Source organism: Colias philodice, chromosome 23, assembly GCF_061535455.1.
Source record: "Colias philodice isolate Cphi_HAF_F1 chromosome 23, ilColPhil1 Martin Lab GWU primary, whole genome shotgun sequence".
Classification (NCBI taxonomy): Eukaryota; Metazoa; Arthropoda; class Insecta; order Lepidoptera; family Pieridae; genus Colias; species Colias philodice.
Window position 1 is genome coordinate 6,257,919 of NC_143108.1, and position 18,231 is coordinate 6,276,149.

An 18,231-nucleotide genomic window follows, 5' to 3' on the forward strand; every position below is an offset into this window, starting at 1 on the left:
GTTGGCTTCGAAAACTCAAATATTCTGCATCGAAGCACATTAAAATATTGTGACACGATTATTATTTGCTAATTTTTCCTCATTTTTCTTCCATGCAATCGTAATGTTCTTCAGAACATTTTTTTTAATATTTTATATAGACTATACGACTTTACGTGGCTTTTCTAAAGAAAAACAAAGCGTATCAAAATATAATCGTCGACTTCCAGATTGCACATTGTAGTAAAAATTACCTATCTTAGAAGTAAATATTCTTGTAAGCCGCTTTTTCACTTTCATGCGAGCACAAGAAAGATTACAGAATAGGGCTATTCTCAAAGCATTGATGCCAATATAGTATCCAATTTCACGCAAGAATAAACTTTGATAGTAGTTTTGAAGTTATGAGTATACAAAGAATTTTCAGCGCCTCCCCGACGCCTTAGGGATTACCTGTTAAAACTTATTCGCTAACATATAAATACCAACTATAGTACAGCGGTCACGAAGACCTATTAACACAGCTCTAATTAAGTAAAACAACAGTTTTCATAATGATCAATATGTGTTAATATGATAACATTATAGCAAAATGAAATTTCAATAACAAATGTGTCACATGACTAGTTAAGAATACCGCTTCGTAGGGTTTCCTGGACAATTACAGGGTTTAGGGCATAACGACCTTGGACCGGGTTGAGTGCAAGTCCTCTCGCCTCCACATCCTTTACTCTGAACTACTTGCTTCATCTTGCACATGAGGTCATTTATTTGATTAGATAGTTGACCAACTGTATTACACATTTGTTCCAATGTACCCAACGACGGCATAGTATCAGGAAGTCTTCCCATATCGCCTGGAATGTCTCTTTGGGACACGCAACCAGAAGGGCAAAAAACAGAGGTGTCAGATATAGACTTTGGTTGTCCACTCTGTCTGTTATCAGAACATTCGATGCCACATCTATCCATGCTATTAGATGTTCCTACGTTCCTCGAGTTTTGAGCTCGACTCTGATTAATTGGGCACTCCCTATTTTCGCATTTTGGAGGCGTATTTGCTGGACATTGAACATTGGTACAGCTAAATGGTTCGTCAGTGCGATATTCCTTTGGTACAGAGGTATTGCAATCAGGACAGGGACATGTTATTTTGATAATACCTGCCTTTATATCCTTAATTTTTCCAGGTGTGTAATTAAGGCAAGTGTAATGCACCCAGCATTGACAAATTCCTTGGCATTGTAGGCCATTCTTCTGCTTGACTGGTCCCAAACATATTTTGCAAGGGTTCTTTACTGTTTTGCATTTTCGCATGATGTTTCTATATAGATTACTATCGAAATCTAAAAAACATGGTTGTGTGTTGTATATTGGCTATTGTATTGTGTTTTATATCAACATGATGAACTATTGTAGTTTTTGAAATGACAGCGTAATGTTATGCGGTTGACATACATGTGGCAAATTAAAAAAATGTTGGATTATAAGTTTTATCCACAGTTTTATCTATGCAACGTGTACGGTGTATCACTGATATTGTAATGGAAGATATCAAAAATATTACACAACTGCATTCAAATACGAGAAGTAAGGTAATCAGGACAGTGAAAAAAAAAATCGAATATTTGCATTTTATTTTCATTTCGTTTGTAAGATTCTTTTCCTCCTTTCAATACAATATGCATGGAAAGGAACAGTTGCAATAATTTCAGCAGATTCATAGCAGATTGTTGAAATGAAGTTCTTGAATTCAGTTCAGATTCAGAGTTCAGTTCTGAAAAAACAGAAAAAGAATATCTAGTAAAAAACAGGGTAGGTGAATTTAATACACTGGGACTCTATTATATCTGGTCGAGTTTCATGGCCGTACAGTCACTAATTCGTTTACAGAAGTGTCTTACAGAAGACACAACTGCTAAACAGATAGCTTAATTATTAAGAAGCAATGAAGGTATCACAACATTCAAACACGGTAGGTATAGATTGCAAACGATTTATTCATATCAATTTGGACAATTGTTAGTTTCTCTTATCTTGTACAACAAGTCTCTAAGCTGATGTGTAAGTTTTCCTACAGTCGCGCACATGTTCTCAACCGCCTCACACAGCTCTTTCTGATTTACTTCACACCCTTTTGATAGTTTGGAATCTGATGACGCTGTACGACTTGGCATGCAAGTTATATCTGTAAAAAAATATTAGGTATTTAACATTGTAATTATTATTGTTAGCCGAATGGTGTATTGATTGAAAATACCTATTGTTATTTGGTATTAAACAAAGTTTAAATTTCCTTACTCCTAGAAGTTAGAAGCACCAACAACCGATTATTCGAAATTTAATTAATCTAAAATCTTATTTATGTTTTACTCAACCTGATAATCGAACCTCGTTTCTAACATACATAATATTAGAGGTAGGTATATCTATGAAAAAAAAAACATCTTATAGTGGACTTGTACTGGACCAACGAAATAAAAGTAAGCAAAATACGTCATTCTCCACGATAATCATAGATATCCTTGGCCTGACTCTGCAATTATAAATGCCTAAGTTTTCCTTCTAAGTAAACAAAAAGGTCAACTCACTAATACCACTATCAGCGGACATTGTAATCACGCAATTAGAGTACGATTTCATTGCTGCAGATGTCTTTTTTTGATATGTTGCGCGTTGTCGGTATTTAACAAAGGAATCTGAAGGTGTAAAATTGGGTGAGGTAGCGTGCGAATCTTTATTATCCGGTGATGTACATTTCTGGCATTTTGGGCATTTTACATTATCCCTCATAACCCTACTTTCGTCTTCAAGTGGTGGATAGTTAGGAATTGGTTTGACAGGTTCGCGCTCCTGCGGGGGAGTAGGTACCTGTCTTTTTGCGGGGCATTCTGTCTTACACATGTTCTTTTTTGTGTCAGAGTTGTTGCAATCTGGGCATGGACAGTTGATTCTAATGAGACCAGCTTTAATTTCGTCTATCTTTCCTAATGGATAGTTCAGGCATTTGTAATGGGACCATCTCTGACACGCTCCATGACACTGTATCCCTGTTTTCTTTGTTACAGTATCACAGCAAATCTTGCATGGATTTTTTACTTTTGAGCACGGTCTGTTCATGATTCCTAAACTATTGTACTGTTTTTATAGCGTTTATAGTGCTTCAGTCATATTGCAAAACATAATATTATTATTATCAATAGCCATTTTGGCTGGGAATTTCTTTTATTGGTAAAAAAGAAACATTTTTTGTTATAAGTTCTGTGATCTTTCTGCCAGATGTTAGGTAATTGCCAATGCCAAAATGCCAGATGACTTTTAAGTTCATTTTTTTTAAAGTGAAACATTTATTACATCGTCTCAAACTTTTTGGTCTGTGTAGCGCATGTCGCGTGTATCGCGCGACATGCGCTACACAAAGCAGTATTCGGAACCATTCGAACAGTTTCACTTTTACCGTGGTTTCATAAAACCACACAACATTTTTTTTTTAATTTTGTAAATAGGGTAAAGTCTGAAGAATAATTTAATATATTTTCTTTTAGATCTGTGCTTGTTAAAAAAATATACATAAAGTAAATCGTAGAGGTTTCGTGGGTTTCTCTCAGATTGCCTTATACATCTACATAATTGCTTCCTTGCCATTTACATCAAGGAAAGTAAAATTAGCAGCTATTATTGTCAGAAACAAGAGTATCAAACAAGCCTGATTTTCAGAAGATCTTTACTTTTAAAATTATTGACCGTTGAAAAGGGGTTATTTCAAATATAAAACTCACGCAACATTCACACAACGTATGCAAATCTTTACAATCATAAGTCATTCATTTTAACCAAAACACTTGTATCTGAGGTTCTCTTGACAAATAATTAAACATCTGTCACTTTCAATTGTCATGCGTCAATTTGACATATCACATGTCAACATTGAAAAATATTTTTTGGTTAGGTTAATAGTATAGTTTGTTATTCAATTAAATTTTAAATAAATCTAATCAAAATGCCGTTCATGAAAGGAAGAGCACCTATTAGACGCACACTAAACTATTTAAACGCCGGTAAACTAGTGTTCAAAGAGAAAATAAAGATATTCTCAGTGGCTTACAATATATTCGGACAAAACAATGCTGGTGCAAAGGAATTCGTATTCTGGTATCTACCACAGATTCAATACAAGAACCCCAACGTTCAAGTGGCTACATTAAAAAACCTTACACCTACACCATTTATTAAGTGTTATTTAGAAGATGGGAAGCAGATTTTAGTTGATATAGACAATAAGTCGAAAGAGGACATTTTGGAGCACCTAATGCGAACTGTAGGGAAATCAAAGGAGGTATTAGAAGCTGAGAATATTGCTGCGGAAAAGAAAGATAACCCCGCTAACTTTGGAGCAGGTTGTGAAACCGCTTGTATATGTGAAATTTTCGGCCAAGTTCCGTGCCCCGGCGTTGTGGTATTGCCTAAAATAATGCGCGGGAAGTTCAAAAATGCTGATTAGTTAAGTACAAATTAGTTAGAATTAGATTGTAATATATTTTAATAAAGTGATAGTCAATATAATTTATGTTTTATTTTGATATAACATGCTTCTTTTAAAAAATACCAATTGTTATACACATACATCCGAATAACAATGAATTTTTCTTCATTAGAGTAAATTTACTTCTGTCAAGGGTTTTCTGTAAAATAGGACAGATACATTATAGTTAAAATATTAATTTGCTCGCAAACACAACTACATAATAGAATTCTTAGTTAATTTCAGCAACATAATATGTTAAATGATGAGAAATAAAACAATTACGAAATATATTTATTAAAAGTAATGATTTTTAATAGCCGATGCCATTAAAGCAGCACTAATATACTGAAAGTTTTCAAAAGCTGAAAACGTTCGAGCATTAGTATGGAAAAATAGATGGTCGTCCACTTCCTTGCCTCGAGGACATGTATGTAGGAAAATCCATTGAGGTCCAGCGTGTTGGTTTATATCCTGTGAAATAATACATTATTTATTTATTTATTACTAGCTGTGCTCACTGGTTTCTCCCGTATTTATTGGCTCCTATTGGTCTTAGGGTGATGATATATTATGGCCTAAAACCTTCCTTGATAAATGGGTTATCTAACACCAAAAGAATTTTTCAAATCGGACCAGTAGTTCCTGAGATTAGCGCGTTCAAATAAACAAACAAACTCTTCAGCTTTATAATATTAGTATAGATAGAACCAATTTTACTTGATTCTACATGCTTAAGTGGCTAATTTAAATAATAGAAAACTAGGTTGTTAAAAATCATTTAAAAATAGGTGTATTTTATTTTCTTGTAAGAAATAAAAGGCTTTTTTATTTTATTTATTTGCTACAATAATAATAATTTTTGATATCCACATGAAATTTTTTCAAGGCTTTTCTGGTCTTTATTTCAAATTAATCAATTACCTGTGTATATAATTTATGTATACAGAATATTTAAACTCAGTACCTAAACAAGAATATGTAGTTTATTTTGTTTCATATTACAGAAATAGGAAGAAGAATATCACCATAAAAGGACTATGATGGTTATAATACAATTCAATCATTGAATTCAATAAATAATAATACATACTTCAGTAGTAAGCCTAAACTCGCTAACTTTTTTCTTATTCTCTGGGCCTGCTATGATAACATTAGCTTTTTCTAACGCATGTTTTTTGTCCACACATGCTTCAAGATTAGTATTCACTTCAGAACATAGGGATTGGCCTGCTTTGTATAGCAATGGACTGACTGGTTGTTTCTGTTAAATAAAAAAATAGCAATAATGTATGAATTTTATAAAGTGATGATTTAAGGTGTTTCTCCACCAATAATGTGCGAGGAATGTGTTTGTCAATAACCAATCATATCGCTTCATTTAGTTTGAAGTGTTTTGCGTTTGAAGCGATACTATTGGCAATTTACATACACATTCCTTGCAAATTATCTGTGGAAAAACACCCTTAGCGGAGGAATATTTAGGGATACATTCATTAAAAATATTTAGTACCAGTTGCAGTGGTATTTATCCGTTTCTGAGTTTTTGTAAGTTAGAATAAATTAAGGAGATATCGTTACCTATCTATCCTAATAATGTAAGTCTGAAAGGCTTTTTTTGAAGTGAAACTTCTTTATCGGGGTTGGAAAAAAATTTAGTGTAACATTTTTTCGTTACGCGTGACATTTTTTCGTTACGCGTCATCTTGTTCCTACCACGCGTGATTCGACGTATTTCTGTCAAGTTGCATATAAGTAGTAAATTATTTTTTGAAAAATAAGGTCATAAAGAAGTTTCACTTTTTACGTGTGTACACTAGTACACGCACACATTTTTTTTTCAACAGGAGCGTGTCGCAATAGAACGAATGTAAGCTGCCAATAATTAATATTTATAGGTCAGGAAAATTTCCCAGTCGTTTTAAACATGTCCATAATATAATAAAAGTACGTGACATATTATAGACGGTTTTATTTATAAAATTCTCACGTATGCTTTTCTCTGATATGATTATACGATTATACCCATAAATCCCACTTGTCGGTCCAATTTTGCAAGATTAATATTGGATTAAAACAATTATCGGTTTTTATACGCCTGTAGGGAAAAATTAGCATACATTTTTTTTGAGTTTTCAGCAGTACAGCATATTTCAAGAAAACATTCCTGCAGATTTTAAAGCTTCGAAGAAAAACTGAATATGTACGTTCTAAAATTATACTTGTTTTTGTCGCTTAATTTAACTTTTCGTAAAAACTAGAAACAGCCTAACTAATACCACAAAATTTAAGACTTAAAAATAATAAATGTTGTTTTTTTTACTAAACTCACGTCACAACAGCATCTAAATTTTATATTTGCTCCGAGCATGGGACATAGCAGAAGGTATGTATTCAACACGGGGTGGGGTGAACCAAAATACGTGATGTTCTGTCTCCTTAGGGTTCCGTATTCTTCCTGAAAATAATTATAAGTATACGAGTTTAATATTTAAATAATGATATAATAATATGTGACCTGTTTAGGTATATAACTTTGGAAAATATTTTCTACAATTGAATTTGCAAAAATTACATTTTTAATTTTCCCTACTAAGTACCTACCTACCTATTAGGTACCTAATTTACATTGTTATGTCATGACTCGTTACATATTTAGGTAGATACATAATGTATGGCAAAAAAATTATTAAACGTATTTTGAATCGAAGAATGAAACTTTGAACTATTCCACTATAAAAAAATCGCTCGCCCATATAGGTAATATTGATTAAAAAAATTTCATTCAACGTCACCTTTTCATTACGTACCCTATGAATAAACTTTACCGATATATACTAACTATTATAGTCATGAACGTGGCCATAGCTTGTATGCTTGCGTGGGTCCTTGACGTCATACACATTACAGGAACCGAGGATTGTAGCGCAAACCGTTGCAGGCAAGTATGGGTTGAGGTGGCTACGAAAATTGCGTCTGCCATGTATGAAAATACCCTGGAAAATTGTATAGTTTATTAAGTTTATTAAGATTTTAAAATAACTCAGACCCCGGAACCACAGGGCACAGACACAATAGAAAAACTATTGTGTCTGGGACCGATCGGGCCGCTTGGGGCTCAATGGGTTAAATCTTTTTAAGTATTTAACCTTAAAATAATTAACAATGGAAAAAATTGTTGTTTTATTTCAAGCATTACGTCTCACGAAATTTAGAATATGGATGTGGGATTAAAAAAGGTGGTATTTAACTACCAACCTATTCTTAAAAACAAAGTACTTAGGTACCTAAAATCGTGATATATTTAATCAATAGATTTATATTGTATTAATTCGGAACTTACTGGAACATTTCTCATAACCACTTTATTTAATAATAATTTCAAATAGTTTGCTTGTTCTTTTAAAATATTCTGCTCGCGATTTCCTTCGTTCTTTATCTTTCTAACTACATCCACATTTTTACATTCCATGCCTTTAATAAACCTGCTACTCTTATCACCAAGAGCATTTCCTTACCTGCCATTATAATCATTTTCCCACATCAACTTGTCCACAATATTGACAGCATCAGCTCCAAGTAGACTGGCAGCTTTCGATACGGCCATGTTCAACACTGGCTCATTCACTTCTTGAAGTATCATTATCTTGCAGTTGTCTAATATATTCTGATGAAAAATGTGTAGAGTAGGTACTATATAGATTTAAACAAGAAATCATTAAATTTGATATTTTTGGTTGCTTGCTTTATAAATATTATTTTATAAAGAATAGAAAAAATCGATCACGAGGCGGGACTCGAACCCGCATCCGCAGATATCATTCTTGTATCTAGAGTAATACCTATAGAGAAAAGAGAAATATAGAGTTTTTACGTATACTTACAAAATAAAATACCACAAAAAGCGAAGTACAGTGATGGCTAAGTCTTTAAGAGCTCAAAGGATTAATACTGTCTAGAAGAACATGCTACAAAGAATTACATTTTTCAATGCTAACTATATTTTGCTTATTGTCTTTATTAACACTGCTTAACATTATAAGCTATCGTGAGGAAACCGGCACATCAGAGAACCAAAAAATCTATCATGAATGCGAGATGCACATTTCGGGGAACCAAAAAAACTACCTTGATATGCAATTTAGCATTGCATAGGTACGTCTAAAACTTGGTCAGCCGAAACGGTTTGGTTCTTACCAATCGCTTTCCATGAGTATCTCTGAGACAGCATTTTAAATTCAATGCACTGTTTATCACTTCCATAATCATGTCTCCGTTCCAGTCCTTGAAGCATATCATGTGTCTTGGACTTGAAGAACTGAGCATAATATAACAGAGACTTCAAATAAAAATATTATATTATATCAGAAGCTGGTGATACTTTATTCAGCTAATATTTGAAAGTTTCCACTACTCGAGAGATAATATACGGATTGGAAAAATTCTACAGTTTATTTCCCACTAGAGGTACATATTTCGCAATAAAAGGTAGCCTATGTCCTTTCTCGGGTATCAAAATATCTCCATACCAAATTTCATGCAAATTGGTTCAGTAGTTTAGGCGTGATTGAGTAACAGACAGACAGACAGAGTTACTTTCGCATTTATAATATTATTAGTATGGATTCCTATGCGTAAATAAGGAAACAGTGATTTGGTCAAAAGTCAGCTGCTGATAACACATTAAACACTCATACATCTATCAACTTGTAATAAAAAGATTTTCTGTAACCTGCCAGATCTGGCTTAGTAGGTATGTAGGTAAACAATAATTTCATATTGATTCCAAGTACCTTATCATCATCCTTCGGTCCATGTTTGTAAAAGGCTATTTAAATAATACAAGAACAGCAAGAATAGTCATATAAAAGAGTTTTGAAAAATAACTATTCTTTGTTTTCAAAACTCTAATTATTCGATTTCTGAAATAAACTGAATTAATTTATACTCACGAACAGCTTTGACTTCTAATTTGTGTTAACAGCTGATTAATTATTGTTCTTTTCAACATAATTGTATTGCATTTCAATTATTATAAATAAATAAACTTAATAAACATGAGCAAAGGTGACTTCTGTGACATTGATTTTGAAGGTATATTTTTAATTTTCTTTTTCAATTAATAGGAAAATTGATTTGACAAGGATCATTGTCTGTTATTTCGTGGTTATTTCTGTATCAAAGTCGATCAGTGAAAATTGAAATTATATCATTATAAAGTAACGCATTTGAACAGCACTATAATATTTGGTCTGCTAAAGAAAATTACATTAAAGTCTGGTGTTCGATAAAAAAGTTTTAATCTAGTTAACAATATGTATATTAAAAAAAAATACGCGTCTTTCCTTATTTTCTTCCTCCTTAATTTTATTCATTGGCGTCATCAAAACATCTAAAAAATAATTTTATAGGCGCCCGCTCACAATCGTTGCCTTGTCTTTCCTGCCCAGTGCTTTCTGTATCTCCAAAAACGATCTCTGCTTAGTTTCTGGCACGAAAATTAGTATGAACATCATATACACAAGAGATACGCCAGCAAACATCCAAAACACAGCAGCAGAGCCTATCATATCAGCGACTAAAGTAAAGTATTTGAGGTTTAGAAATGCAACCAATAAACCACATGTTATGGATGTACTCATTCCAAATGATCGGACAGGACTGTCTAGTAATTCTGAACTTACTACGTTTATTAGACTGCCAGGACCTGAAATAATTGCAAATGTTTAATTTAAATTACTTTTAGTTACATAAGTTAAAACAAAAACAGATTAAACATAATGTGAATGTTTTGGATATTAAGATTGATAAGGAGAGAGATAAAAAGCAATGAAAATAATATAGTGGACCCTAGAGGCTATCCCTGCCACGAATCAAGATGAAAGATGTCCTTGTTTTCGTGTAACAATGCAGATATATTTAATGTATACCTACGCAATACGTGCAAAAGAACGTAGTTAGGTAAAAACGTTAGATTTAGAAGGTCCAATTTCGATCATCGGATGATATCATGATAGTTGAAGTAGATAATGTAAGTAAATGTCATGTACATACCTGCATTAAAACAAATGACGATCATTACCACAGAAATTAGTGGTAAGTAATTCATGATCCCAGTGATTTCGGTGCCGGAATCTTTAACGTAAAAAAACAACCCGAGGCCGGACTGTAACAAAAATATGTTAAAATATATTAATAGCTATCGAATTTTCCTATTGTTTTACGGAAAATCCACTGAGCTGATTTAGCAGAAACAAAATATTTCTAGTATTAATTGTTACTTCCAATAGGAAATACGAATAGAAAGGTACCTAAAAGATTATGTGGATAATCTGGATAACTTCTACATAACTATTATTAAAAAAGATTGTATCAGCAACAGAATCCTGTTTTACGATTTTGAAAGAGCAGTACAAGAACATGAAATTACCATTCCAATAGATAAGCCCACAAGCGTGAACGACAATATAGGTTTCCTTCCCGCCCTGTCAGTTACAACCGCTGCCAAGAGACCAGCCAGCAACTGTAGGACTCCAAAAACAACCGACATCAACTCCGTAGACACACTCGTTCCCGTTGTATCCAGTATTATTTGTAAATACATCGTCACAGTCAAATATCCAATAGATTGTATACCAATACTCAATAAGACGACTATAGCAAGGGCTTTTAGAAAGACCTTGTCGCGGTATGAAATTGTGTGCTTATTCTGTTCGCATGATACTGTGTATTCGTTGATTTCTTCCTTGGCTTTTGTTTCTGAACCGCGAAGGTAGATTAGAGTTTGAAGAGCTTCGTTTTTTAATCCTGTTGTAATAAATGATAAGAATAATTAATGTTACGAACCTTGAACGCATAGAAAAACTACTAGGTACTGTACTTAATTTCTAAGAATGACAAAATGCATAGTTTTGAGTGCAACACAAGTTAAAGTTCGACCTACTGTAACTGTAATGCACTAAAACATATTAAATTTCACGTAGATATACTGCCTCTAGCAGCAGTTATATAATTAGATGCTAACCTACTCAATTGTCATATTATGGATGCCACAAACGCTACAGGACGTAGTATATTATTATTAGTCTGTGCTACAGGTAAACCTTGTAGGTCAATCATTACGTTTGGGAATAGACCTGTGTAATTTTTACTTTTTGCGTCTAACTATTTTCGGTTGCCCTGCAGGAATACCGTAGTGTCCTATAATTACAATCTAAATCTATATCTGATCAAAAATCTATTCAGACAAACCTCTTAACCAAACGAATAACTAATATCACCAAATATACCTTTCCCCATCAAAGAACAAGGACTCTCCGGAATAAAGAACAGCGGCACAACGATGAGTAGGGTGATGCACTCGAAAACCACATTGACAACGAGGTACGTCGCGTACGGACCCACGGTGAAGATGATCAGCATGCCAGTGGCTAGCGACATCTGCTGGATCGTTACTAATGCACCTCGGATTTCTTTCTGTAAGAAATAGGTAGGTTATTTCTGGTATGCCAATAAATTGCAGTACCTACCTATATAATATGATACATTTTTATTCTTGTATTCCAATTAATGGCACTTTTCAATAGGACATTTTTTTATTTCAATAAATAGCAGCTGATTTAATATTAATACGGAAAGCTTCGGGTCCAAGTTTGATGTGAGTTCTTAACCTAGCGTGACCTAGCTGTGTTATTAATTGGCAATTACTAGGTTTGGAAATAATCATGAGAAAAAAGGTTTCCATTAGTTTCATATGTGGAAATTCAGAATCTATCCGCCTATAAAAATAAACATAACTAATGCAAGACCCAAAGGTTCCGTCACGTATCAGCTAGTAAATAAACAACTTACGCTAGCAATCTCCGCGCTATAAGCCAGTAAGTTGCACAGAACACCAGCATCCAGGATACCAGATATAACCCTTATAGCATACAGCATCCACAGTTCAGTCGCGAAGATTTGTACCATGTATATACATGCTTTTAATAAACTGATCAGGAGTAAAGTGGTCTTCCTTCCCAGTTTGTTTGAGATCCAAGAAATGAAGTGAGAAACTGAAATAATTATCTACTTTATATACCTACAACTCAAAAAATAGATGGGTTTTTTCTTGTACTTGCATTCGTTTCTGATAACGGCATATACTTAGGTACATCTTGATTGCTTTCTTTCTTTTAAACACTAATTGAAAGGTATTGCTTCCTATTTGAAATTTTTATCTAAATCCAAATTCTCAATATTTCAGACTAGCTGTGCCTCACGGTTTCACCCGCATTGCTCCGCTCCTGTTGGTCTTAGCGTGATGATATTATAATATAGCCTATTATATAGCCTTCCTCGATAAATGGGCTATCTAACACCGAAACAACTTTTCAAATCGGACCAGCCCCCCTAGCCAAGTGGCTTTCTGTTAGCGTAGCGTTCAATAGAATAGACTACGAATGTATGAGATTGACGTAAGCTGTAGATACGTTTATCTACAGCTTGCTAGCTAGCTTGGCTAGGGGGGCAGTAGTTCCTGAGATTAGCGCAGCAGCGATTAAACAAACAAACTCTTCAGCTTTATAATATTAGTAACTATTATTCGACCAAGCCAACTAGACGCTCGGGTGGAATGCGGCCTCCCCGCCCGCTTACCGCCTCAGGTACCGCGTTCGCCTTAGTACGGTTCGCAGCATCGACGCATTCGTACGTTTCGCATCGCTAGTTATTTCTGTACTTTTTATTATTAATCGTTAAAGCTTGTTGTTGACTGTTAAGTTTTTCGTTGTTATTTGTTTAAGTTTTTACTGTGTTGTTATTCATAGACAGCCCTCGAAATGGGGAAAAATAAGACTATTCATAGCGGAGAGCGAACAGTGATATTATTAATATTTTTTTTTTGCTATCTGTACCCGAGACATGGGCGGGTGACGTCACAGTTGAAAAGGGTCTAGTTGGCTTGGTCACGTAGTATAGATAAATCGCAGATATGACAAACCAAGAAAGTTTTCTTCTTGTATTTTTGTTATAGATGGTTCGTTTTTTGCTACTATTAATTTCCACTATTAAACAATAGAAGGTTAGATATAATGATATTTATAAAATTACGTAAAAAATACGTTCAATTGACAATTATTATTCAATAGAAATGGATGGTACGATAATTACCTATTGCCCTGGAATTATGTTTCTTATTTAAAACACTTAAATCTCGACAATTGATTGAGAAATTAAGGTTGAAGCAGCATTGAAAGAATAAAAGAAATGAATTCGAATTATTTTTTTATTTGGAATGTATTTAATCAACTTCCCAAAAAGATACAAATCATAGATTCCTAATGTTGATGTAGAAGAACACTAATTTATTAATTTATACCCGTAATTTTGTACAGATGAATAAAAAATAACATTCAAATAAGTTACTAACATATTATCGGCAACAAACAACCACAAGAGACGATCCAAGTGGCTTCGTTCTCAGATACCTTCCTAGATAACTGAGTGTCTTCCTTCATCAGTTTGATAAGCATTGGTGACGGCCATGCTACCGTCATACCAACACCCACTCCTGTTAGATTCACTGAAATAATAACAGACTACCTACGTAAAATCCTTATTATTCAAAATAAGGGGGCGTCCATAAATTACGTGAGGTATTTTAGGGGGGAGGGGGTCTTATACGATTGAAAAAAAAAACACGTAATTTATGGACGCCCCCTAAGACTGACTGAGTAACTTTCTTTCATTTCGCGACAGAGCGTTTTCATGATGTTTTTTGGGTCTGGAAAAAGCGGGTAGAGAGTGATATAGTAGGTTGGCTATTTAAAAAAACACAAGTAGAATAAAAATATAACAATAATCACAATGCACAACAGCTCATCAAATAGGTACGTTATAAATAATTACGTATTTATTAGAATTAATTTGTAAATTGAGAAAAAATTAATTACATAAAAATATTTATTCATTCTTTTAGTGTATAAAATGGAATGATTGTCTGTTTGTACAATGTACAGCTTTCTCATCGATAAATTGTTTGAACCCACACCATTTTCTATTTTTAGCAGCTGCTATAATAAAAGTTAAATAAAGAAAACTTATTTTCATAGATTTTAAAAGATAATAAATCTATATAGTGTTTTACACGATATTCTATAAAGTTTTGTTAAAATAAGAATATGTAGTCATGAAAATATAGGTACCTTACCTGCTAAAACTATGATATATTGCCGAAGCACATATTTTGATAGAAACATCTTACACTTATTTACACTTTTCACTGTTCATTTCCTTTGTATAATTATTTTAAATTGAAATAGCAATTATTTTGAAAACAAACAATATAACGATTTTTAAACAACTATCTTATAAACACGCCTGATTTTCACTGACGCTATTGAAAACTACTAAATATTAAATTTATTTTTAACTCGAAACTAAATAATTTTTCGGTGAAGGAGCAAAAAAATCTGTACGTAATACGTATATACGCAAATACAGTTAAAAAGGCAAAAAAGCCGGTATTGATTTATCGTCAAGGATCATTTAAAACGACTCGCATATTTTAAAACAACCCCATTATAAGAAAACGCTAAAAATACTGAACAACATTTTCACAATGAATAATTTTCAATAATAATTATTTTACTCAGTTTTATCGACGGTAAACTGTTTCTTCAAATGAAATGGTTTAAAATGATGCCATAACGTCTTATTTTGCGATCAAGGTAAACAACAAGAACATTTTTTGTAAGAAATAAACCAATATAATTACTTAATTTAAACATAAGGTTACCTTTGTGCTATTAGTAAATGCGGCTGCATTTATTTTATTTCAGAAAATTATATTTGCATAACAGAATATGTTAGTTTTCACGAAAATAGTTAAGAGCGAATTTATTAGCAAAAGGGCATAATATATTTTATACCATTAAATTTTAAGCTATTGCATAGCTTCTATCGCGGGCCTTGAGCGCGGGGACCGAATCCAGAAATTCCGTAACGAAAAATCCTCACGCTCTCCACTCCGACGGGCACGGAGGTGTGGCTTGAAGGCATAGCATGCAATAGCTTTACCGCGGCAGTCCCCGAGTGCCACACGTCTTTTTTTTTTAAATGCTAGTTTCTCTCCCGGTTTTTGCTCGTGTTGTAGGTAGTCCTATAATTATTAATTAATGTAATAACAAGTAAGAAACCTACTTATATTTAGGTAACATCTGCATAATATTACATCTTTTATCTGTAGGTACTTATAATACAACAAATAATAAAAAATTCAGTTACATGACTTAATTAAAACTTTTATTGTCTATTTATTTATTTTAACTGTAAGTCAAGATAATTCATTCAAAAGCTGAATCTTGGCTTCGTTTTCTCACCATATTTAGTATTGGTTGCATGCTAGGTGTGACCTACACTATTTTTAACCGACATTCAAATAAAGTCTACTGTCAAGTTCATGACGTTTTATTATCGAAGTGAATTATTTGATTTTATTTTTACTTTTAAAAAGCAAACATTTTATTTCACTTTAGCATTCCTGCGACTTTGCTAACGTGCATTTTTCCTACGTGAATGATACATATAAGCATTATAAAAATGTAAAAAATAAAAAGAACACATAAAAATAAATAATATTTATTTCAACTTATTGGAATAAGAAATAATTTGGAAAATCCAAAAGTGCACGCCTCATAATTTTTTTTTTAATAAATATTTATTAATTATTATTTTTGTTTATTTAATAAAAATTAAACCACATCGAATCAGACCCTGAAAAATGAAAGGGTTCTATTCCTGAGCATACTCAAGCGTAAGAGAAAAAAAAAGACTCGATTAGTAAAGTATTTCGGTCGCTATCGTGTTAACAAGAAAAAGGATCCGCACATACAGACACACGGACGTCCAAGACAGAACTTTTTTAAACTGATTTTTAACTAGTTTAAATAACAAAAATGACATCAAAAATATCATGAACGTTAAAAATAGTGTTTTTTCTTAATATGTGTGTGTATGTATTATCTTACAAGTGCAATGTATGATACATAAAGACATTTTAAGTTTGAAAAATCAGATGTTTTGCGCGAAGTGACAGTAGTACCCACCTCAACGCTTCGCTTATGAGGCGTGCAATAAAATAAGTGACAATTATTTAACAATATTTTTTAAATTTAAATTGACTATTGTCATTGTCAGCAGAGTGTCGATGGAAATTATTGTCATATTTTAAATCTATAATACCTATAAAAATGAATCCCAAAATGTGTTGAAACTTGAGAACGGCTGAACCGATTTCGTTAATTCTTTTTTTATTATATTCCTTGAAGTACGAGGATGGTTCTTACGTAGAGAAAACGTAAATATGTACCACGGCCACGGGCGAAGCGGGGGCGGACTGCTAGTACATAATATAAGGTACTGTCACAGTTTTAATAAATAACTTATTATAAGTATAGTAGATACCTATTATAATAACTTTGTTATTTCCAAGTCTAATAATTAGTATTAGAAAATCACTCACTATTCATCGTCACCAATTCATCTTCAAGTCCTATGGCCAACATAACTTATCAACTTCTATACGTTACTTAATATGGTATTACAATATTATCTATGGCTAATCTGATAATTAATCCATTTATCCATTTATTTTTGAAGTGAACACTTCTTTAGCGGCGTTGAGCACTTTTTCTGTAATGGGTATAAAATCTTAAACTCGCGTCAGGACACGTGACCTGATCGAAAAAGCGTAAGACGGATACCATTCCAAAATATCAAACATGCTCAACGTTAATAATCAAGTTATCACTTCTGCCGGCACTCCCGGAGTGCAATCCATCTTTTTTTTATTATCATTATAGGTGACATTATTACACAAAGCGACCTAGTCCCACAGTAAGCTCAATTAAGGCTTGTTTTGTGGGTACTAGGCGACGATAAATATAATATTTAATAAATACATATATAGATAATAGCACCTAGACCCAAGAACAAATAATTGAGTTCATCACACAAATATTTGCCCTGATCGGGAATCGAACCCGGGACCGTCGGGTCAGTAGGCAGTTACTTTACCACTACGCCAACCGCGTCGTCAAATTTATTACAATATACATACTAATTTAATGAAGACGAGAAATAAGGTGGGCCCAAGTATACTCCCTTGAGGTACACCGTAGTGAATAGGAAGCTCCTTACTTGTGTAAGCTCCTATTATTACCATTTATGTTCGGTTCATGTTGTTGGTAGCTCCTAAAATAGTCCAGTTGCGAGCCTCGGATACCTATTATTTCGAGTTTATTAAGAAGTTCGAATGGTATCGAAGGCCTTGGCGAGGTCGAGGAATATTGTAAGAACCTTGTTTTGTGAGTTCAGCTTATTGACAATAAAAGTTGTTAGTTTCTGAACTGCATCGGTGGTAGTACTTTTATTTCTCCTAAAACCAAATTGTTGACATGAGATAAGTTTGAAATTTTCTAAGTAGTTTAATAGTCAATTATTTACCAAGCGCTCAAGAACCTTCGACCACGCAGGACTGCTATGGGGCGATAGCTTTTTCTCCTCCTTTGTATATCGGGTGTACGATAGCTTTTTGAATGGAGCTGGGAAAAGTAGAAGTTTGGAAGCTGAGGTTGAAAATATAGGTTAGGTTAGTAAAATAAATATATTAAATAAATTATTTATTTCATTGATTGTATTCACGAGTATACACACACACACACACAAATTAAATTATATCAATCTTAATT

General features: G+C 33.3%; 5 protein-coding genes across 5 annotated transcripts; 1 reads left to right on the forward strand and 4 right to left on the reverse strand.

Annotated features, from left to right (window-relative positions):
• Positions 1-525: 525 nt before the first annotated feature.
• On the reverse strand, positions 526-1,471 carry LOC149478089 (uncharacterized). The gene has a single exon (XM_089710050.1). It carries the CDS (start codon positions 1,294-1,296, stop codon positions 607-609), a length of 690 nt encoding a protein of 229 aa, XP_089566176.1. The 5' UTR covers positions 1,297-1,471; the 3' UTR covers positions 526-606.
• A 514-nt stretch (positions 1,472-1,985) lies between these two features.
• On the reverse strand, positions 1,986-3,226 carry LOC149478090 (uncharacterized). Its single transcript, XM_089709644.1, has 2 exons — positions 2,571-3,226; positions 1,986-2,167 (listed from the first exon to the last, which is right to left on the reverse strand). The coding sequence occupies exons 1-2, from the start codon at positions 3,097-3,099 to the stop codon at positions 1,986-1,988; spliced, it is 711 nt and encodes a 236-aa protein (XP_089565770.1). The 5' UTR covers positions 3,100-3,226.
• Positions 3,227-3,885: 659 nt separating this feature from the next.
• mRpS25 (mitochondrial ribosomal protein S25) lies at positions 3,886-4,536 on the forward strand. The gene has a single exon (XM_089709735.1). It carries the CDS (start codon positions 3,980-3,982, stop codon positions 4,478-4,480), a length of 501 nt encoding a protein of 166 aa, XP_089565861.1. The 5' UTR covers positions 3,886-3,979; the 3' UTR covers positions 4,481-4,536.
• Positions 4,537-4,774: 238 nt separating this feature from the next.
• LOC149478092 (ornithine carbamoyltransferase, mitochondrial-like) lies at positions 4,775-8,827 on the reverse strand. Its single transcript, XM_089710026.1, has 6 exons — positions 8,699-8,827; positions 8,020-8,168; positions 7,344-7,497; positions 6,834-6,959; positions 5,595-5,765; positions 4,775-4,975 (listed from the first exon to the last, which is right to left on the reverse strand). The coding sequence occupies exons 1-6, from the start codon at positions 8,825-8,827 to the stop codon at positions 4,799-4,801; spliced, it is 906 nt and encodes a 301-aa protein (XP_089566152.1). The 3' UTR covers positions 4,775-4,798.
• A 1,052-nt stretch (positions 8,828-9,879) lies between these two features.
• LOC149478093 (facilitated trehalose transporter Tret1-like) lies at positions 9,880-14,739 on the reverse strand. Its single transcript, XM_089709825.1, has 7 exons — positions 14,691-14,739; positions 13,911-14,063; positions 12,353-12,555; positions 11,791-11,977; positions 10,932-11,308; positions 10,556-10,667; positions 9,880-10,208 (listed from the first exon to the last, which is right to left on the reverse strand). The coding sequence occupies exons 1-7, from the start codon at positions 14,737-14,739 to the stop codon at positions 9,907-9,909; spliced, it is 1,383 nt and encodes a 460-aa protein (XP_089565951.1). The 3' UTR covers positions 9,880-9,906.
• Positions 14,740-18,231: the final 3,492 nt, after the last annotated feature.

Coding starts and splice junctions, on each gene's coding strand:
- LOC149478089 (XM_089710050.1), bottom strand. CDS start 1,296: ATGCGAAAATGCAAAACAGTAAAGAACCCTTGCAAAATATGTTTGGGA.
- LOC149478090 (XM_089709644.1), bottom strand. CDS start 3,099: ATGAACAGACCGTGCTCAAAAGTAAAAAATCCATGCAAGATTTGCTGT. Junction 2,168..2,570: donor GTCCGCTGATAGTGGTATTA/GTGAGTTGACCT, acceptor ATTTTTTTACAG/ATATAACTTGCATGCCAAGT.
- mRpS25 (XM_089709735.1), top strand. CDS start 3,980: ATGCCGTTCATGAAAGGAAGAGCACCTATTAGACGCACACTAAACTAT.
- LOC149478092 (XM_089710026.1), bottom strand. CDS start 8,827: ATGCTCAGTTCTTCAAGTCCAAGACACATGATATGCTTCAAGGACTGG. Junction 8,169..8,698: donor ATACTCATGGAAAGCGATTG/GTAAGAACCAAA, acceptor ATTTTTCATCAG/AATATATTAGACAACTGCAA. Junction 4,976..5,594: donor AGTTTAGGCTTACTACTGAA/GTATGTATTATT, acceptor ATTATTTCACAG/GATATAAACCAACACGCTGG.
- LOC149478093 (XM_089709825.1), bottom strand. CDS start 14,739: ATGTTTCTATCAAAATATGTGCTTCGGCAATATATCATAGTTTTAGCA. Junction 14,064..14,690: donor ATATATCATAGTTTTAGCAG/GTAAGGTACCTA, acceptor TTATTATTTCAG/TGAATCTAACAGGAGTGGGT. Junction 10,668..10,931: donor TGGGCTTATCTATTGGAATG/GTAATTTCATGT, acceptor TTTTTGTTACAG/TCCGGCCTCGGGTTGTTTTT.